This window comes from Scyliorhinus canicula, chromosome 4, assembly GCF_902713615.1.
Source record: "Scyliorhinus canicula chromosome 4, sScyCan1.1, whole genome shotgun sequence".
Lineage (NCBI taxonomy): Eukaryota > Metazoa > Chordata > Chondrichthyes > Carcharhiniformes > Scyliorhinidae > Scyliorhinus > Scyliorhinus canicula.
This window is the reverse complement of record NC_052149.1, coordinates 102,694,508-102,717,164: the sequence shown is the minus strand read 5'-3', so window position 1 is coordinate 102,717,164 and position 22,657 is coordinate 102,694,508. Positions and strand designations below refer to the sequence as shown.

General features: G+C 47.8%; 1 protein-coding gene across 6 annotated transcripts in view; it reads right to left on the bottom strand.

The window, feature by feature from the left end:
- Positions 1-13,173, bottom strand: part of hsd17b7 (hydroxysteroid (17-beta) dehydrogenase 7) — a 36,035-nt gene extending 22,862 nt beyond the window's left edge. Inside the window, exons 1-3 of one of the 6 annotated variants that reach the window (XM_038794923.1) lie at positions 12,755-13,173; positions 4,024-4,227; positions 1,688-1,780 (exon numbers count right to left, since the gene is read on the bottom strand). In XM_038794923.1, the coding sequence (XP_038650851.1) occupies positions 1,688-1,780; positions 4,024-4,227; positions 12,755-12,825 (368 nt within the window). In that variant the 5' untranslated portion in view covers positions 12,826-13,173. The remainder of the gene's footprint in view (positions 1-1,687; positions 1,781-4,023; positions 4,228-12,754) is intronic. The other 5 variants (XM_038794925.1, XM_038794921.1, XM_038794924.1 and 2 more) reach the window with 5 other exon arrangements.
- Between the last annotated feature and the right edge of the window lie 9,484 nt (positions 13,174-22,657).

The following is a 22,657-nucleotide window of genomic DNA, read 5'->3' as shown; positions in this document are numbered from 1 at the left end:
CTGACTATTCACTCTGTCTATGCCCCTCATAATTTTGTAGACCTCTACCAAGTCGCCCTTCAACCTCCGTCGTTCCAGTGAGAACAAACCGAGTTTATTCAACCGCTCCTCATAGCTAATGCCCTCCATACCAGGCAACATCCTGGTAAATCTCTTCTTCACCCTCTCTAAAGCCTTCTGGTAGTGTGGCGACCAGAATTGAACACTGCAGTCCAAGTGTGGCCTAACTAAGGTTCTATATAGCTGCAACATGACTTGCCAATTCTTATACTTAATGCCCCGGCCAATGAAGGCGAGCATGCCATATGCCTCCTTGACTACCTTCTCCACCTGTGTTGCCCCTTTCAGTGACCTGTGGACCTGTACACCTAGATCTCTCTGACTTTCAATACTCTTGAGGGTTCTACCATTCACTGTATCTTCCCTACCTGCATTAGACTTTCCAAAATGCATTACCTCACATTTGTCCAGATTAAACTCCATCTGCCATCTCCCCGCCCAAGTCTCCAAACGATCTAAATCCTGCTCTATCCTCTGATAGTCCTCATCGCTATCCGCAATTCCACCAACCTTTGTGTCATCTGCAAACTTACGAATCAGACCAGTTACATTTTCCTCCAAATCATATACTACGAACAGCAAAGGTCCTAGCACTGATCCCTGTGGAACACCACTAGTCACAGCCCTCCAATTAGAAAAGCACCCTTCCATTGCTACTCTCTGCCTTCTGTGACCTAGCCAGTTCTGTATCCACCTTGCCAGCTCACCCCTGATGCCGTGTGACTTTACCTTTTGTACCAGTCTGCCACGAGGGACCTTGTCAAAGGTCTTACCGAAGTCCATATAGACAACATCCACTGCCCTGCCTGCATCAACCATCTTTGTGACCTCTTCAAAAAACTCTATCAAGTTAGTGAGACACGACCTCCCCTTCACAATACCATGCTGCATCTCACTAATACATCCATTCGCTTCCAAATGGGAGTAGATCCTGTCTCGAAGACTTCTCTCCAGTAATGTCCCTACCACTGACATAAGGCTCACCAGCCTGTAGTTCCCTGGATTATCCTCGCTACTCGCTACAAAGGAACAACATTGGCTATTCTCACTTGGTTGTGAGATCCTGGGCTGTTTGTGTCTCTGGCGCTCTTTTCTTCAAAACAAAACGATCCATCTTCAGTTCTTCAGAATCCTGTTGCTTGCTTGTTCTCTGTGATTTTGTGCCACAAGCACGGATGTACATGGTGCGTGATGTCAAAGTACGTGCCGGGCGCGTGATCTACTCCCTGTCACTGCTTCTGGTCTGAAGACTGCATTGTTCCATTTAAAAGCTGATTGTGGTTGGCATTCTCAATTTAAAAAGCCGGTCGCGGCTGGTGGGTGTTTCTCCCGTGATCGGGAACGCTGCGATCGATCACTCCACAACCCTCCCAACACCCGCCCGTGACTCACCCGCGGGTCACGACCCACTGTTTGAAAAACCTTGAGATAGTATAAACTGTGCTTGTCCCAAACCCACTCTGGTCCCATTATTGGGATTAAAGTCAGATCTATAGTTTTACAGTAATTTACAAAACAGTCCATGCAGTAGATTAGAAAAAATAAAAAAAAGGACAATTAAGCATATTCTTGTTCAATATGAATCAGCAATTTAAGTTATTATTTCTAAACACTGTTGGTACAATACCTGGATAATAGGTTACTTAGAAAGGCTTTCAAATTGAAACGAGGATTTGGCATGATTCCAGCATTTAAATAGAGATAATCTACATGCTGATACCTGCAACAAAACAAAGTATTAACAAATTAGCGAAACCGGTGTTTATACAACATCCATAAAATACAGAATATGTTCTTTTGCTAGTAACAATTAATGCCAGATGTAGGATTACAACTGGTTGATAAAAGGCATTTAGATTAGGGCGGCATGTGGTGCAGTGTTAGCACTGGGACTACGGCGCTGAAGACCCGGGTTCGAATCCAGGCCCTGGATCACTGTCCGTGTGGAGTTTGCACATTCTCCCCATGTCTGTGTGGGTTTCACCCCAGAGATGTGCAGGTTAGGTGGATTGGCCGCGTTAAATTATTCCTTAATTGAAAAAAAAAAATTGGGTACCCCAAAATTTTTTAGGACAGCATGGTAGCACTGTGGATAGCACAATTGCTTCACAGCTCCAGGGTACCTGGTTCGATTCCGGCTTGGGTCACTGCCTGTGCGGAGTCTGCACATCCTCCCCGTGTGTGCGTGAGTTTCCTCCGGGTGCTCCGGTTTCCTCCCACAGTCCAAAGATGTGCAGGTTGGGTGGATTGGCCATGATAAATTGCCCTTAGTGTCCAAAATTGCCCTTAGTGTTGGGTGGGGTTACTGGGTTATAGCGGATAGGGTGGAGGTGTTGACCTTGGGTAGGGTGCTCTTTCCAAGAGGCGGTGCAGACTCGATGGGCCAAATGGCCTCCTTCTACACTGTAAATTCTATGATAAATTTGAATGAATTGGGTAGAAGTTGCCTTGGGTCAGTTATTTAGAACAGGGCAGCTGAATTGAAGAACTCTTACTGATTTCATCTTTCTAAATATTATAGCTTACCTTGCTCCCATCTTCAATTAGAGGGTGAAGCAGAGAGAACGCGATTAACTGTGCTACATTTATTATCAGTACATGATGCTAAACTTGAATGCCATAAACAGAGAATATTCCATTCACCAGGGCCAATATTTTTCACCTTGATGAGACCAAAAATGTAAGAAAATAACAGATTGCATCCAGCAAAGCAGCAATCACACATGGTTGGTTACAGGATTTGCAGATCTCAGCATCAACCTGCCCCGAAATTTAAATGACTATCAAAGGCCACTGGCATCAAATGATATCTGCAGAGAGAAACAAAGTAGCTACATGACCTGCTGAATACTTCCAAACAATTTTGTTTTAGGCCTGAAATTCAAAGCTGCGCTAACTAATTTGAGGTAAATGCGGATGTTGCTATACCAATGGGTTATGATACCTGTGTATTCCTAACAGGCTGAATAGTAGACAACAGTGAGTGTTTTTAGAGGTGGGATGGGGCACAAAATATCACAGGGTAGATCTTGACTTTATGCAATAAAGATGGCGATAATCGAAAGCCTGTTTTGCATCTCTCCTAACTTTTAATTCCTTTGAAGTCAATGACACAAAGCCAAGATCCATCCCTACAGTTTCTAACTTATACCAGTGCCCTGAAAATAGAAACCAATGAAAACTTGTTAAATTTACAGCTGATACTCAGCTAGTGAAATCGGAGAAGGCAGTTTTGAAAACGCAGTATGAGTTGAACAAAATATGCAAACGAGTGAAGAAAAATACTAAATGAACTTAAATGTGGACAAGCATCAGATATAGCCAATAGCATGTTGACCTGTAAATGAATACAAGAATACTAATCTGTGGATACAATGACTAAACTCTGCAGTGCCCTGGTCAAACTACAACTTGAAGGGGGCAGCACGGTGGCGCAGTGGGTTAGCCCTGCTGCCTCACGGCACTGAGGTCCCAGGTTCAATCCTGGCTCTGGGTCACTGTCCGTGTGGAGTTTGCACATTCTCCCTGTGGTTGCGTGGGGTTTCGCCCCCACAATCCAAAGATGTGCAGGCTAGGTGGATTGGCCATGCTAAATTGCCCTTTAATTGGAAAAAATGAATTGGGCACTCTAAATTTATTTTTTAAAAACCTACAACTTGAATACTGGGTCTCAGAGTTACTTATGATATATTCAAACATTGAGGCAGTGCAGAAATGCATCGCCAGTCAATAATCATGCTCACAAAATATAAACTTAATAAATGAATGGAAATAGCTTAATTTAAATTTGAAAGGATGTACTCTTCAAACCTACAGCAAGTGCATTTTATTCCAGGTACATAACATGGCAGGTCTTCGCTCATACTGCCCTGCTGGAATAATTATTGAAAATCACTTTGGCAATTACCAAGCCATTACATTCATGCTATATTAATACTGCGATGAATAATGATATTATGGTACCTTTGCCTTATTTCTTTTGCTGCTTGGATCACTGAATGAATATTCCCAACATCTATTTTCAAAAGGCTGATATCAGCCCCAGGGTGGGTTAGTTGAAGTTCAGACTTCGCAGCCTCAGCTTTCTGCATGTTTCGACATGCCATACACAGGTGTATCTGGTTATCTTCAGAAAGAATGCGTTCACAAAGAGCCAGGCCAATGCCACTGAGAAAGAAATAAAGCTGTTGTTATCAACGCCAAGGGTAACACATAGTGCAACGATAAAAATCTAGAGCATAGGCTAGCCGTAATGATAGAACCTCTTTTGGGCGGCACAGTAGCACAGTGGTTAGCAATGTGGCTTCACACCGCCAGGGACACGGGTTCGCAGCTTGGGTCACTGTCTGTGCGGAGTCTACACACTCTTTCAGTGTCTCTGTGGGTTTACTCCGGGTGCTCCGGTTTCCTCCCACAAACCCCAAAAGACGTGCTTGTTAGGTGAATTGGGCATTCTGAATTCTCCCTCAGTGTACCCAAACAGGCGCCGGAATGTGGCTACTAGGAGACTTTCACAGTAACTTCATTGCAGTATTAATGTAAGCCTACTTATGACACTAATAATGATTATTATATGGCAACCAGAAAAGTTTAAAAGCCAGACCCCTGATTGTAGGATCTGGTTTAATAAGCATTTTTGCTGCAAAACATTATCACTTCAAAACTCTTCTTTTCGGATCTATGTATATATTAAGTTACGAGTCTGTGTTTTTCAAACTTTTTCTCCGGGGTCCCATTTTTACCAACCGGCCAACCTTCGGGACCTAACCCGGCCGACCTTTGCGACCCACGCCGGCTAGACCTGCAGGACCCACCATTTTCTCTTACCTTGTTTGTTGCTGACAACAATGGAGGAAACGGTTTTCGGTCCCTTTGTCCCTCCGAACTTGAAAAAAAAAGGCTGCGACCAGATTTTAAAAAATGCGGCTGCACTGCGCATGTGTGCCCGATCATCGGTGCACATGCGCATAGTTCTTTGCATACGCACCGATGATCGGGCACGCAGGCGCAGTGCGGCCAATTTTTAAAAATCTGTTCCTGGCCATTTTGAAGGCCACTTGCAGCCGGCATCATTAAAAACCAGCTGCTGCGGCTGTTGTGCGCGGATTTGTGCGATCAGGAGCGTCGCGACAGACAGCTCCGCGATCCCCGCCCACGACCCACGGGGTCGCGCCCCCCCTAGTTTGACAATGCCTGGAGTACATTATAATTTCAGATGTACTCCATTCAGAAAATATTATCCAGTGTATTTTTGGTAAGAGTCAATTATTTTGGTTATCCTGTTGTTCTTTTATATTAAATAACTAGGGCTTCACATTAATTTGAAACAAACAATTAGGTTGGTCACAGTAATAGCAGCATTTTGTTTTTAGAAATAATTAATTTGTGCTGAGTTTCATGTCATAGCTACTGAAGTGAAGTGTAGTTGCACATCATTAAGTAATGTAGAAAAATGCAGCAAGCAATCTACACTGAAAAGATCTCACAAACAATAATGAAATAAAGGACCAGATAGCAGCTCATATTTTGCAGGTTAACAGCAAGTGAATGGCAGCCATTCCATACACCAACACTTGCTTACACACTTCCTTTTGGCTTTTAAACTGGTGATTAAAAATCCTTTTCAGTGGAGGCTTTCAGAGGCGGCTTGTGGAATAAGTCACTTGTTGGGTGGCTCCTGCTCGAGGCTTGTTTTTTTTGGAGTTTAATGCCCGGTCCCAGGGGCAATGTTTTGATAATTGAGTGCAGGAAGGCATAAGGAAGGGGGAAGATGTTGAAAAGCCAAAAGAATGCCGCTGTGAAGAAGGGAGGCAGTGAGGGTTCATCGCCGAGTGAACGGGCCAGCCTGGGAGCTGGCAAGATGGCAGAGGCTGGGTGGTGCCGCACAGCTTACGGCAAAAAAGATGACTGAGGTGGCGGCTTTGGAATTGGAGAAACAGTCGCAAAGCACATGGAAGTGATGAGGACTGAGATAATGGTGGCGTTGAAGGTGTTGGTGGAGGTGGCAATTGTCCCGGTAAAGGTGGCTGTAACAAAGGCACCAATCGAGGTGTGGGAGCAGGATGAGAAAATGAAGGGAGTGGAGGAAGCCATGTCGCAGCCCAGCGATCAGCTCACCTCGATGGGGGAGGAGCTGCAGAGGGTGGTCGAGACCAACAAAGGGCTGCGAGCAAAATTGGAGGATCTGGAAAATAGATTGAGGCAGCAAAATTTGAGGATCGTGGGCCTGCCCAAGGGGACGGAGAGCCCGAGTCCGACGAATACTTTGCAAAGATGTTGGTGGGGGTGGGAGAAGATCCCTCCCAGTAATAACTGGACCGGGCTCATCGGTTGTTGAGGCCTAAACCGAAGGCGAATGAGCCGCCAAGAGCAGTGACTGTTTGCTTCCGCAAGTACCATGTGAAGGAGATGGTCCAGAGTTGGGCAAAAAAGCAAGAGGTGCAGTGGGCTGGAGCATGTACTTACCAGGACTTAACTGGGGAATTGGCGAAAAGACGGGCACCCTTCGGCCAAGTGGAGACACTTTATAACAGTGGGGTGCATTTTGGCGTGGTGTACCCAGCAAGGTTTGAGGGTGACCGTCAACTCCAGAGACTTTTACTTTGTGACAGTGAAGGCAGCAGAGGCATTTGTGAAGGCGGAAGGATTGTGGCAGTGGTGAGGAATGGGACTGAGGATTGGTCTTGGACCGAGGGGAGCGGTCCTGGAAGAGTGTATATATAGTTATATTTTTTTACTTCATGCTGTTATGTGGGTAAAATTTTGTCTTTATTTTTTGTAGTGACAGTCTTACTGGGGTTTGTATGTTTGCATTGGACATGCTTGTTTGAGGGAGGTATGTATTTTCTTGTTTTCCTGGGGCTGGGCAGGGGCCCGCACTAGCAAGCTTAAGCCAGCTAGGTGTGGTTGGGAGGGGCTGCAGACATTGAGCCTGGTGAGCAGGTTTCGCTGAGCCTAGGAAATGAAAAGAAGGGTGGGGGGGGAAACAGGGATCGATACTGGGTGAGGTGTTTTCAAGAGAAGTGGATGGGGGGATTCTAGGAGGGGTAAGAGGTTTGATGGTAACAATGGGTGGGGGTGAGTCAGGTGCAGTGGGCCAGGCCTGGAGTTATGATGATGGGGGGGGGGGGGGGGGACCCCCCGATTAGGTTAGTTACGTTGGGAGAGCCAGTGAAGAGGTTGAAGGTGTTCACACACCTATAAAGTTCAAAGGCCGATGTGGCGATGTTACAGGAGACACATTTGAAGGTGAAAGATTAGGTGAGGCTCAGGAAGGGCTGGGTAAGCCAAGTGTTTCATTCAGGGTTTGACAGCAGGGCACAGGGGGTAGCAGTTTTAGTTAGTAAGAGAGCGAGGTTTCAGATGGAGAAGGTGGTGGCGGACCATGGAGTAGGTATGCGGAAGTGACAGGAGCACTGGAGGGGAGGTTGATGGAGTTGGCAAGTGTGTATGGTCCTAACTGGGATGATGTAGGGTCCGTGAGGAAGGTATGTGGGGCTATTCCTGACTTGGACTCGCATGAGCTGATAGTGGGTGGGAACTGGAACTTTGTGCAGCAGCCAAGATTGGACAGGTCGTAGCCACACTCGCTTGCCCGTCCGGGGGGTGGGGGGGGGGGGGGGGGGGGGGGGGGGGGGCATTGACTGGGCTGATGGAGGAAATGGGAGGAGTGGACCTGTGGAGCTTCTTGCACCCGAGAGAGCAGGAGTATTTGTTTTCCTCCTCGGTCCACAAGGTTTACTCGACGATAGATTTTTTTTGGAGTAGGGAAGGCGCTGTTGGCCTGAGTTAAGGGATCAGCGTACTCGGCAATGGCAATTTCGGATCATGCGCCGCATTGGGTGGACATGGTCTTGGAGAAGGGGATAATGCAGAAGCTGGGGTGGAGATTGGTCGTGGGGTTGCTGGGGGACCGAGGTTTTTGTGAAAAGATTGAGAGGGTAATTGAGGAATACGTGGGTTTTAACTGCTCGAGGGCGGTCTGAAGTACCCAAGGTTGGGGGTGGAAGATAGGGCCACTTTGGAGGGGTCATTAGAGGAGCATGAGATAAAGGAGGCAATTGGGAGGATGGGGTCCCAGTGGAATATTCTAAGAGATTTAGGGACAAGTTGGCACCGCTGATGGTGGGGATGTTTGAGGAGGCAATAGGGAAGGGAGCTCAGCCACAGGTGGTAGTATAGGAGGCTCTGAAGGCGGTGGTGAGGGGGGAAGTGATATTGTTTAAGACGAAGGTGGATAAAGAGGAGAGTGGAGTGGCAAAGGTTGATAGATGAGGTGTTGGAGGTGGATAGAAGGTACATGGGGATGTAGATCCAGCACTTTTGGATAGATTGAGGGAGCTACAGGCTAATTTTAATCGGCTGTACACGAGGAAGACAATGCGTCAATTGAGGTGGGCGAGGGGAGCAGTTTATAACTATGGGGAGAAGGCGGGGCATATGCTGGCTGTCCAACTTCGGAGGGAGGCGGCGGTGAGGAAAATTGCCCAGGTACAGGATAGGACGGGGAAATTTGTGGTGGCTCCGGACCAGATCAGGAGGGGGTTTGAGGAGTTTTATGAAAATTTCTATAGGTCGGAGGCACCAGGGGAGGACCGGGGGCTGTGGGAATTCCTGGACGGTCTGAAGTACCCAAGGTTGGGGGTGGAAGATAGGGCCACTTTGGAGGGGTCAGTAGAGGAGCATGAGATAAAGGAGGCAATTGGGAGGATGGGGTCCCAGTGGAATATTCTAAGAGATTTAGGGACAAGTTGGCACCGCTGATGGTGGGGATGTTTGAGGAGGCAATAGGGAAGGGAGCTCAGCCACAGAATTTGGGACACTCCTCAATCTCCTTGCTGCTGAAGAAGGATAAGGATTCATCAGAGTGTGGGTCGTACAAGCCTATATCGCTACTGATTGTATGGATGGGAAGATATTGGCAAAGGTGCTGGCGACTAGGTTGGAAGGGTGCCTCCTGAAGGTGACAGTGGAGATCCAGACGGGGTTTGTGAAAGGGAGGCAGCTATTCTCCAATATTAGGAGGGTGTTAAATGTGGTTATGACGCCTTCAGAGGGAAAGGAGACAGAGGTGGTTGGTGCGCTGGACGCAGAAAAGGCATTTAATCGGGTAGAGTGGGGATATTTGATTGCGGTCTTAGAGCGGTTTGGGATCGGGCCGAGATTTGTAGGTACGGTTATTGTATAAGGAACCAAGGGCAAGTGTCCGCACAAACAATGAGTTTGAGGTATTTTGGTCTGCACCGGGGGACCTTGCAGGGATGTCCTATGTCCCCTCTATTATTTGTGTTAGCGATTGAGTCTTTGGCCATCGTGCTGAGGGGTTCAGGGGTGTGGAAGGGAATAGTGCGGGGGGTTGGAACAGGATTAGGAAGGTATCTCTGCAGAGAGGACTGCAGGAAGGGGGGCTGGACCTCCCGAATTTATTGTAGTATTACTGGGCGGCAAATGCCAAAAAAGTGAGGAGTTGGGTTGGGTTGGGGGGGGGGGGTTCCCAGTGGTTAGAATTGAGAAGGGTCAGGCAGCATGATGGCGCAGTGAGTTAGCCCTGCTGCCCCATGGCACCGAGGTGCCAGGTTTGATCCCGGCTCTGGTTCACTGCCCATGTGGAGTTTGCACACTCTCCCCGTGTCTGTGTGGGTTTCGCCCCCACAACCCAAAGATGTGCAGGTTAGGTGGATTGGCCACGCTAAATTGCCCCTTAATTGGAAAAAATGAATTGGGTACTCTAAATTTATTTTTAAAAAAGAATTGAGGAGAGTCTGTGCAGGGGGTTGGGGCTGAGGGTGTTGGCAACAGCGCCGTTCGAGATGGCCCCGGGGAAATATTCTGGAAGTCCGGTGGTGGAGCCAATGCTGAAGATTAAGAGGCAGTACTTTTAAATTGTGGACAGGGTCAAGAGAGATGCCGATTAGGGGGAACCATAGGTTTGAGCCAGGGAGCTTTCGGAGATGGGAGTCAGGGTACTAAAAGGGAGGGAGGTTTTTAAGGTCATCTCGGGGGTGATAGGTAATTGTGAGTTTGGAACCAGGGCCCCTAGAAGCCATTTTCAGGATGTCGGACCAGCCCGGCCCGCAGGCGGTGCGGGGACAGATTTTTTAGCCTTTGCCTCGTTGATTGCCCGGAGGCAGGTCCTGCTGGGGTGGAGGTCAGCTTCTCCACCCTGTGCCTCAGCTTGGTGGCAGGGACCTGCTGGAATTTTTGATTCTCGAGTAGGTGAAGTTTGAATTGAGAGGGAGGATGGAAGCGTTCTATAATTCATGGGCATTGTTTATCTTGCACTTGCAAGATTGGATGCCATCGAACATTCGGGGAGGCAGGCTATTTTGGGGGGGGGGGGGGGGGTGTTGAGCACAATTGTTTAATGTGTATGGGATGACCGTTGATTCTCTTGTGGTCTTTTTGTTTTGTTGTATTTGGAATGTATGGGTGATGTTTGGGTTTATTTCTTGCAGGGAATGCTGGATTGATATTTATTTAGTATTGTTGGTTACCTTTTGTTGTGTATTTGATGAAAATGTGGAAAATGAGCAGAATTTTAAAAAATGTTTTAAAAAAGAAATCCTTTTCAGCACAATGCGTTCTACAGAGAATCTGTGCCAGCAAGCTAGCCTTCAATCAATCACATTGAAGAACTGTGAAAGGGACAGAGTCTGATCAGGAAATGCAAATTAAAATATTAAAATTTAGTGCCAAATCACATTCAGAAAGTGAAATAATGAGGGAATGAAGATGGGATTAATAAAAACAGATAGAAAGAGAACGTATAAAATAACGTTTATTCAAATAGCATTATTTAAAAACATATCCAGCAGTTATAAGCGGTTGTTTGGCAGCAATTAAGACTCAACATGGTGTTAAAAATTTATTTATACAGATATGGGCAAGCTTAATTCTTTTCCCATCTGTTTATTGCGACTGTTCACACCCTTCCGTGCATCTGAATGCCGCATTCTTGATGAGATCGCGGCACACCAAAGTTTCTGGAGGAGCAGGGCAACTTGGACAACTACACGCTGATTTCCACATTTCACTCACATGTGCAGACACTGGGAGTCGCTGTCCGATTTACTCTTAACAATGCTAACTGATAGCTCACTCTTATTTATATCATAAAATCCCAATCTTTTCTGCTAATGTTCGCTAAAGGAGAAATGCTGGTGAAAACGCCAGAGGAACTTCCCTCCTCTTCACCGAATAGCATCCACTTGACAATCAAATTCAAAAGACTGCACCAACAGTACAGCTACCTCTCAGCCAACCCATCTTATTTTTGATCAAACCAATAAAATTGACACAGGGTTGCAGTTCTATAGTTCATCGGAAGATCCATTAATACATAATTCAGACAGTGAAATCCAATCAGTACTGAAGAAGCTTAAATTAAAAATAAATCATGATATTGTTTGCTATCTTGTTGACACAGTGCGGGTGCCCACTCGTCACATCAGATTTTGATGTCAGCAGACAAAGCATGTTCCCCACTCTAGTACACTAATATAGATAAGATAGGGGGCGTAAGGGGCAAGCAGCCAGAGGGACCCGGTTTATAACTAGTTATAAGTCACAAGATTTAATCTATACACAGATTTTTGAAATATTTTCCCCAGAACAGGGCAGCACAGTGGTTAGCACTGCTGCCTCAGCCCCAGGGGCCGGGTTAGATTCCAGCGTTGGTTGACTGTGGAGTTTGCACGTTCTCCCAGTGTTTGCTTCGGGTGCTCATGTTTCCTCCCACAGTCCAAAGATATGCAGGTTAGGTGGGGTAAAGGGATATGGTGAGAGTGGACCTAGGTAAGGTGCTCTTTCAGAGGGCGGGTGCAGACTCGATGGGCTGAATGGTCTCTTTCTGCACTGTCGGGATTCTACGGAATATATGCAATGACACCATTACATATTGGCTGGCCACACTTACAAGCACCAATGCATGCAGGCTCTCTCAGCAAAAAGAGCATTCCACTCCCTCCATTGTTCGCAATTGCAGTGAATAACAACAAACTATAGATGAAATAATGCCCTGGGTAGCTTGTCCGAGAGGTCATTTACTAATGATGGACCAGGAGTGTGTCAACAACCCTGCCAAAATCAGGCCTGTATTCAACATGTACACTCATGGCAGTGGACAGGAGAATAACGGGTTAGTTACAGGCTCCACCGCTCCCATCAGCAACATTATCCACCATTCATTTCTCCCTCATGTCTCTTATCTTTTAGAACATAGAACATAGAACAGTACAACACAGAACAGAACAGGCCCTTCGGCCCTCGATGTTGTGCCGAGCAATGATCACCCTACTCAAACCCACGTATCCACCCTATACCCCCCCCCCCCCTTACTTTTTAGAACACTACGGGCAATTTAGCATGGCCAATCCACTTAACCCGCACATCTTTGGACTGTGGGAGGAAACCGGAGCACCCGGAGGAAACCCACGCACACAGGGGGAGGGCGTGCAGACTCCACACAGACAGTGACCCAGCCGGGAATTGAACCTGGGACCCTGGAGCTGTAAAGCATTTATGCTACCCACAAGGCTACCGTGCTGCCCTGATCTTGATCTTCGCCTCAACCATTGCACACATTCTCTGGACAGAGGTTTCAATCCCGCCGGGGTCACAACCTCAGGGTTGACCCGACTCTCCCTTACTCCACTGCCCCGTTGCGAGGGGCGCTGGCCTCAATCTCCATGGTTACCTGTTGGCTCCCGTTATCAGGACAACCCTGCGCGCGCCCGTTGCTCGGGAAACGGCTGCCTCCGCCGCCATGTTCGTGTGGTCAGTGCGCGGACGAGTGTGGAGCCGCGCCGCTTCGACTCCTTCCTCTGGTCCCCGCTCGACCGCTTAAATCACCCGGTTCGGCTGCTCCGTCTCCTCCTCCTCGGACCATCGGCTCCTCCCTTTACCGTCACCGGCTCCGCCTCCTCGGACCACGTCGCGTCACCGCCGCGGCCGCCCATGGCGCCACATTACCAGTCAGTTCCGCTGAGCGATAGGGGAGGTGCGAATAGCCGCTTTCACCATCAGAGCTGTTCCCCGCTCGTTTTAAAGTCACTGCAACCTTCTCCTTCCTCAGGCCACTTTTCCATTCACCCTCCTCAGTCACACAGCGTCACCTGTCATCATCGATTGGGGCTCCTGCACTGGGAATGGCGGGACCAAGTTTCCCCTGGCAGACTTGTTTTCAGCAAGAGGAGTACAGTGCGTTAGCAGCGCTGCAATTGTTTGCCACTATATCCCCAAAGCCAATGAGAAAGTTCAGATTTGGTACGAAATCCAAATTCACTTTACTGCTTCAATGATGTGGATTCAGTTGTTAAGTTTTCACAGTAACTTCATTGCAGTGTCAATGTAAGTTTACTTGTGACAATAATAAAGATTATTATTATCAGGTGTAGAAGTGCTGGGTTCCAGTGACTGGGGGGTCAAGGACTTAGAACAGTTTACTGTACACTATGAGCAGCTCTTACATGCTGTGTACCTCAGCGTTACTGACACATGAAACCTTCTGTACCAGTCATCCCAGCATCCACCGAGTCCTATATCTTCCCCATGTAAGGTGGGACAATACTGAGCTGTAACCCAGAGAACAGTCACCGGATGCACACTATTTACAACATTAAAATTTCACAGGATAATATTACGTAACTATTTATATTTTACCAAACACCGATTAGGCTGCGGCAGCTTATGCATCGCCACTCATGTCTCCTTTCCCATCCTGGGTTTTTAAAAATGAAAACTAGTTGTAGACTAGTCCATGACATGTTTGGTTTGTCATACGCCCTGAGTGTGCGATTGTGCCAGCTTTGTTGGAAATGCTCTCGGGTTTGTATCCTCACTGGAGGGCAGCAAGCATCCTTCCAGTGGTGACGGGGCTTGCAGGCATTGGCCTGTAGCAGAGCTTCCATTGCCACTGGCATAAGAGACCAGGGTTGTAGGCTGGATGGCTGGGGTATGGTGGCGTTTGAATTTGCTGGTTTGATATCTGCATTAGTGATGCCAATTTTGTATGTAATGGGCACTGTCTGAGGTACCGCATAGCTATTTGGCTGCGGAGCATGGGTGTGTGTATTACCAATTAGTCGATTCTCTTTCTGGTCTTGATCCTGACTTTTGACCAGGTGTTAAAAGCAGAAACTGTAAACTGTGAGCATTTTGATCATAGTATCTATTTCCCCTTAGCGCTCTGTGATTGATTTTAATGTTCGACTGCAAGAGGGACTTGACAATGGGGATTGTGAGCCTGGTGCGCCAGGAGAACATTCACTGTGCTGATCAGGGCAGACCCAGTCTGGACACATTTGGCAGGCTGAGGAGTGCCGCATAGTAATCTGTGTGATCTTGGGCACATTTCTCAAGTGGGTGCTTGGCTCAGCATACCACCAGTTTTGCTAGGCCATTGGACTGTGGGTATTGGGCGTTATTCATGGTGTACTTAAAGTCCCATGTGTGCAAAGTTCCTGAACTCACTGGAGACGAACTGGCCAGCGTTGTAAGTCATTACCCTCTGAGGGATGCCAACTGTGTCTCGAGTGTCTTGAGCTTGATTGTGACTGTTGCTCTTCATGTCTGGAAGATCGAGTTAAACCAAGGCAGAATACGAGTTCACTGGGACAAAGTGCTATGTACCATTCCATTAGAAAACGTCAGCCGCAGAAAGTGACCAGGGGAGGTGCGAGACTTCATGTAGGTGCAGTGGCTCTTTGACATGATGTGGCTTGAGTGTGTTCCATGCTGCACATATGAATACTTCCGTGTCTTGTGTCTCACAGAATTTGTCAGCATACATGAAGGGCCAGTATAGTGATTTATTTGCCCTGTATCTGGTTGTGTCCAACCCTGGGTGCTCTTGGTGGAGCTGCTGGGTAGTATCTCTGCAGAGAGGTGGAGATGATGAATCACTGTTGTGTGCAAACTTCGACCAGTTTATTATTCAAACGTTTTATCCAGTTGCCCTTATTTGTGAGATGAACAAAGGACAGACACAAGTTAACAATTCAACCCAAGTTATTTTCAAACACAAAAAGACAGTTTATCCCCCCAAATTAAGCCAACTAGAATATGCCGAAGGTTCTTAATACTACCCATGCCGATGAACTAGATTGAGCTGTGGGTCCAATCCTCTTGAGTCTCGGTCGTCTCAAGGCCTTTGTCTGTGAAGGTGGGTCTCGCACGCTGTTTCTTCCTATCCTCTGGTCCACTGTTGAGTCTTCTCTGCACCGAGTCTTCGCTGGGGACGGTCTCTGGTTGCCTCCTTCACATCTCCTCTTCACACCCTTCCAGAAGCTTATCTGGCCCTCAGCCAATATGGTCACTGAGCAGGGGGGTCGCAATACCCAATGGAGTTGCCGTTTGCAACTGCAGGACACCAGGAATTCCTCTCAGTTGACTGTCCTCAGGTGCATTGTCTGTACGTAATCTTATCCAATATAAAGTGATCTAAGTGCCAGGAAGTCTGGCTTCATCTGGGCAATCCACAACAATTGATCCATTTGAATGGGGCTGATTATCTTCCGACGTTCTATGTACAGGACAAACCGAGGCTTGCCCCCGGCTGCCTATCTCTGTCGAGTATTTTCAAGTTTGGCTGTTTGACTTTCCATCAGGCCCGTTTGTGGTTTTCCTTGTGGTTTTAATTTAAAGTGTTTAATCCTTAATTTAAAGTGTCCAATTTTATGTCGGGCAGTACCTCCTCCTGATCCAGTGAGCGTCAGCGAACAGGATCACACAACTTTGACCGAGTTCCCAAACTGCGAAGTCCCAGAATCTCAGGCAAACAATCCTAATCCCTAACCCAACATATACACATTTCATAGACATCATAAATAAAATACAAAATTAAACTGCTTATGGACAAATACAATGGTTGAAATATGGATAAATACGAAGAAAATAAATACATAAAACAAAAAAAACCCTTTCAGATGTGAGTCCTTAATAGGCCCCTCAGTCACAGTGCCAGATCAACCATTCAAGCACCCCATTCATTCCTTTTTCCAGTGGATGGGCCTTATCGTGAGGATGGTTAAACAGACACCATCCTCACACTCGGCCGCATCCGGTGGAGTGAACCACATGCATCCAGGGTATTTTAGTGCAAATTTTCGATCATGTGTCCTTTCCGTAGGCTTGTATCATCATGTCCATTTCAGGGCGAAGAATCCCAGGCAGCACACTGCGAGTGTGTAATACATTCTGTAAAAGAGATAAGGGTAGCATCTGTTATTATTTCCCGATATCTGACCTCTTTTTCCTCCCACCAGATGCTAGCTCGCGCTCTTACTGACCCCTTTTTATAACAGCTTTGCCACAGAATTTGAGATGGCCAGATATATTTAAATTTACGCCTCCTGGGGCTGATGGGTTTTGTGGCTAACACCACAAGGCAGAGTCGTCTGGACATCCTCGTTTAACGAGTAGATGAGACAGGGCAGAATTAAACGGAAGTCATGGACGAGAAGAGATGACAAAAGAATGAGATGAGAAGAGGTGATCAAGCAAATCCGACTTTAGAAAAGAGTAGAGGAGACTACATTCTTGTATGATCAAGATGGAAGGTTGTTCGAGGGGAGGTGGGTTGATGATAATGGCTACCATCATCTGTGCTATAATCTCATGCCGATAATTGATACCAATCTTATCGGACCTTGGAACTGCCATGTATAGTTTATTCATTGAGCAGAATAGGGTCTCCTACTGGTTTTATTGGCCCAAGTTTCGGGCACAACAGGCAGGGGAGGCCATCTTCCATGAAATCAAAGGAAGAAAGAGATGTGGATAAAGTAAAAGTGGACAAAGAGCCTGTTACAGGGCCTAAAGATAAATACAAAATGAACACGACATTTTAAAAATTTACAATAAGGGATGGCAGAGTCTCTGTATTCCTTCTGGGGTGGTGATTTTAAGTGTGCGGGCTTTGGCTACCTGGGACCTGCTTTTCCACTGCCTCCCTATCTGAGCGCCGTACTGGGAACATCCATGGATCCCTGTGCCAGATGCCCTGGAGTGTCCGTGGCTTGATCATGGCTCGCTTCCTTTTTCTTCGTGACATTAGACGGAGTCTTGTATCGGGTTTGTGGGGGTGGCGGTGGCAGAAAGGTTTCAGGGTCTGGACCCCAGGGTCGGGGGCCACTGTCTCAATTCCCTCTCGCATTATATTGGACAGGTGATAGTTGCTTTGGAAGCCAAATGCCTACATTTGGTTCACATTGTACCATCTGGCTTTTCCGGAATCCATCAGCATCTGGTAAATGGATGGGCTCGCCTTATCTACCACCGGGTCGCGTCCTGCGTATCTGGGAGATAGGAATATGCCTGGCTGGAAAATTTGGAGCATCACCTTCTGCCCAACCTCATACTCCATGGGGTTCACCTTGCCATCAAAGTATGTCTGATCCTGATTCCTTCTTTTTCCCATTTTAATGGCTGCTTCCAGTTGTGCAGCTTGAATGTTTTCCAGCAGTGTTTTGACTGCGGTCTCATAGCTTTTGGTTACGAGCTAGGGTTCGGATAAATCCAGCCCTAGCAGGGGTTTTATCCCTCTCATGGGTCACCCTGTCATGAGCACAAGGTGGGGTGAACCCCCAGGGTTCAGTAAGGTGGGGGGTTGCCCCTCCCGAGCACCCTGATTGGCCAATACACCTACCGTTATGTTCCCAGTTGGGAAGGTTTTATGGTGGGCTAACTTCAATGATGCTATACTCACAACCTTGTCAGTTTGAAAAATAAATTTAAGCAGGGGTGTCAATGGTAAATGTTTCCCATCTGCCGAGTCAAATACTCTTAACTTCCCACAGTGGCAGGAAGTCAGTTAAAATATTGCAGACATACATGCTGTCCGAGTGTATGTCTGCAGTGTGGGGAACTGGTCAGGGTGGCTGACTGAGTAAGCTATGGCTGCTAGCTCTGCAGCCTGGGTGCTCATCTGGCTGGGACGCTTTTGGCCTATCCCCCCAGGGACTTGCCTTGCTGGTCTTCCACATAGGTGACGTACCTTTTCTTTCTGTTCCTGTCCTCCACCATAGAGGATCTGTTTACAAATATTTTTAAGGCCTGTTTGTCTGCTTCCCTGGACACTCCCCCCTTTTGTTTTGGCACTAATTGCCCCTTGGAGTCATTTATTGCTGCGACCTGGCACTCATTAGGTTCCCCTCCATAGCTCAAGTTGTCGGCTAGGAAGGTGGGAGCTTGGGTACGCTTTACCGTGATGTCGCAGCCCTGGAGCATGAGGGTCCAGCACACTGTACGGTTTTGACCAATTGTCCCATCCCGGCTGTCCAACAATAACTATGGGGGTCTGCTCCATGAGAATGGTTAGTGGGTTTAGGTCAATGATATAGCTAAAACTTTGCACCGCCCAGAAAATCGCTAAGGGTGCATCTCGCACACTGAGAATCCCTGTTCGACTGGGGTTAGGAGCTGGGAAGCATTGGTCACCTGCAGAAGTACGGCTGCAAATGTGCTGCTCGTGGTTGCTACTAACTGTGTAAAGGAGTGGTCTGGGTTAGATACTTGCAGTGCTCGGGCCTGCACTAGAGCATGCTTTAGCTCCAAGACAGCCTGTGTGTGGTGCTCGGTCCACTCCCATGGGGCATCTTTCTTTAGGGGGTCTAAAGGGGGGGGGGGGGGGCAGCTTTTGTTGCAAAACCATCAATGTGGCTTTAGCAGTACCCCACCAAGCCTAGAAATGAGCTCAACAAGCTCATGTCCTTTGGCACGGGAAGGCGTGTCACTGACTCAATCTGCTTCCTTTCTATTTCATGCATCCTTTCGGTCACTACTGTCCCCAAGTAGGAGACTTGTGATCTCATAATTTGGGCTTTCTTGGGGTTAATTTTTGGGCCTAACATAGTGAGGAGGTTCAACAATTCCTTCAACAGTTCAAGATGTTCCCCTGGTTTTGGTCTGGAGGAGGAGATCGTCCACATACTGAACCGAACATTCGGGTTTGGAAAACCCTTCCAGACTCTTTAAGAGTCTCTGGTGAAATATGGAGGATGAGTTGTGGAAACCTTGTGGCAGGCACGTCCAAGTATATTGCTTCCCCTGCAAGATGAAGGCAAACTTATACTCACATTGCCTGCCAGGGGAATCGACCAGAAGCTTTTGCTGATATCCAGCACCATGCAATACTTGGCGTGTCGGGCCTGCCTCATCATGGCTTCAAGGCTGGTCACTATCATGGGGCTGTGATCAGGGTGATTCTGTTTTGTTCCCGGTAATTGATTGTCAGGTACCATGACCCGTCCGGTTTTCTTACTGGCCAAATCGGAGAATTATTGGTGGAGGCGCAGTACTCCCTGTTGCAATAGTAATAATAATCGCTTATTGTCACAAGTAGGCTTCAGTGAAGTTACTGTGAAAAGCCCCTAGTCGCCATAAACTGTTGATTATTTTGGCCACCTCCCCCTCGGTTTCCTTGGGGAAGCCGTACTGTCGGGGCCATCTATAATGACTTCCCCTATCATCCGGCCACAGTCATGTTTGTGGCTTGCAAATGCCTGTGTGTGCTTCACAAGGATTCCCTGACCCCCGGATCATTTGTCATGTAGGTGGGTTTTATCCATAACTCCCCGATGGTGGAAATGCTTCCTACCTGTGTAGTTCCCCGTGGTTACTTCTGTCATTGCCTTACTTGTCTGGACCATCAACCATAGGCACTAATTACATTTCTCTCTCTTGAAGTTGGAACCCAGGGTATGGTCTGCTTCAGGTGGAGGTTAACTAAGATGGCTGAGTGATTGCACGCCACGTCCTCAGCGTGAAATCTAATAGATCCATCTTGGACCCTTCCTGAAAGTGTCCTGTAAAGCCACTTAACATGATCTTTACGGGGGCGCGCCACGTGTTACCCAAATCGCAGGATGTATTAAGGGTAGTGCAGGATCCTCCTGTGTCTGACAGGAATTTGACGGGGTGGCTGCCTTCCTCGCCTTGTACCAGGGATCTCCCTACCCTATCCCATTTGGCATTCAAGTCGGTGAGGCCTTACACCGTCATACCCTCAGTTCATTGCCTAGCTGGAGTACAGGCTGTATGGATTATCGGTCACCTCCACTAGTGTTACTGTGGCCTGTCGGGTGGGTCTCTGCAGTGGTATGGGTCGGGATCTTTGTTTTGGAAACCGCTGGTGTGTTTGTGGCTGTTGGCTCTACACTCTCTGACATAGTGGTCAATCTGCCGCAATTGTATATCGCCCCTGCGGAGGTGAATACCTGGGGTCCCCTCAGGGCTGATATCTGCTTCCAGGGCTGGGAGGAGCTTGTGGGGTTGGTTACCCTCTGTAGTCACCTCCCCTTTCCCGGTCCCCCCCCTCCCATTCTACCACACCAGGCCGGGGTTGGACTTGGTTTGGATGGGGTTCAGTTTCCTCCCCTCGTGGGTTTGGGCTTATCTACCTCCTGTACCTCCTCCCAAGCGCGGGTCATTCTCCGGATCGCACATACCTCGTTGTGTGTCGTCAGCTGGTCAAAATTCTCACATGTCTTCCGACTCCATTCGGTGGCATGTGAGACAATGCTCGTTCAACTGGGCTCAGTCCAACTGCCCAAAAATGCCATAAATTGTCCACAGGTGACTTGCATGCAAAAGGTGTTCCCTTTCCTTTTACCTACACTTATTCAGGCCGTCCACTGGGTCCCCTACATAACATCCCACGGTAGTCAAAATTGCAGCCTTCATTTCTTCTAGGTCCCCGGCTACATTTTGGGGATTGGGCAAGGCTGTGGATTATAATTATTGTTGTGGATAAGCATATTAAGATCAGTTTTACCTCCTCTGCATCATCTAACCCCTGTAAAACCCTCTATTGGGTTGTGTTTTCAAAGGAGGCGTTTGGATACCTTGTTGGTTCAAACACCTCAATTGTAGCGATGTTGGTGAGTTGCGCTGCAATGTACGGAGTTACATATTTAACATTAGCGTTCTGGTGCTCTCGCCAGCTAGTAGTGAGCGGACTCATAGGGCAGGGACATTTTCTGGGTGCCATCAGTTCTATTGTCTGGAACGGAAATGAGGGTCCCCACCTATTCTCAGGGTCGGTATATTTGTGGGCTTCCTCGACTATCTCTTCCCACTCTGCTATCCCCTAATTCTGTTGAAAAGGTTTAGATAATCCCCTTATGGACAATCACGCACAGGCACTTTGAATGTTCCATGGCACGATCTCTATTGTCTTTCCCTGCCTGGTGCAGGACTTTTACTGCAGCCTGAAGGGTGTTACATTTCTCTTTTAGTTCCTCTACTACTACTTGTCCTGTGTCTGGATCCAGGATCGCATGCTGCACTTTGCGATATGCCTTCTCGCATTGAGCCTGACACTGGCTCATATAGAAAAAGCTGGCTTGGTGTGGTGAATCACAGTAGCGTAATTCACACTGTATTACACATGTTGTACTATGTCTCTGTAAGCTTGGCACACGAGCAGTTGCGCTGCTCTGCCACTAGGGGGAGATGCAATGGGAGTGTACGGGGGTTTGTACTGGGCTCCACCCACGGCTCCTCCCCCAACCGGAAGTATAAAGGTTGATGCTGAGAGCCTGCCTGCCAGTTCATCTGGAGTTCAACTTGTCACAGGCAGGCTCTGTTGAAAGACAATTAAAACCACTGTTCACTTCTAACCATGCGTCGCGTGATGGTCTCATCAATTTAATCGTCTTACACTCCTCGACGAGTATTCCCTCCCCAGGATTGCAGACATGGTGAATCAGATCGCCCAGTATCAGATTTTTTCCATGGTGGATCTGAAGTCTGCATACCACCAACTCCCAATCTGCCCGGAGGACCGCCACTTCACGGCTTTTGAGGCTGATGGCCACCTCTTCCACTTCCTCCGGGTCCCCTTTGGCATCACGAATGGGGTTTCGGTGTTCCAACGAGCAATGGACCGAATGGTGGACCAGTATGGGCTGCGGGCCACGTTTCCGTACTTGGATAACATCACCATCTGTGGCTATGACCAGCAGGACCATGACGCCAACCTGAACCGATTTCTCCAGATGGCCCAGAAGCTTAACATAGAACATAGAACATAGAACATAGAACAGTACAGCACAGAACAGGCCCTTCGGCCCTCAATGTTGTGCCGAGCCATGATCACCCTACTCAAACCCACGTATCCACCCTATAACCGTAACCCAACAACCCCCCCTTAACCTTACTTTTATTAGGACACTACGGGCAATTTAGCATGGCCAATCCACCTAACCCACACATCTTTGGACTGTGGGAGGAAACCGGAGCACCCGGAGGAAACCCACGCACACAGGGGGAGGACGTGCAGACTCCACACAGACAGTGACCCAGCCGGGAATCGAACCTGGGACCCTGGAGCTGTGAAGCATTTATGCTAACCACCATGCTACCCTGCTGCCCCATACAACCTCACATACAACAAGGAGAAATGCGTTTTCTGCACAACCAGACTAGCCATCCTCGGCTATGTCGTTGAAAACGGAGTCCTGGGCTCCCTCTTAAAACTCCCTCTCCCTTATTGTCCTAAGGCCCTCAAACGGTGCTTGGGATTCTTTTCGTATTATGCCCGGTGGTCCCTCAATATGCGGACAAAGCCCTCCCACTCTTTAAGGCCACACTTTTTCCC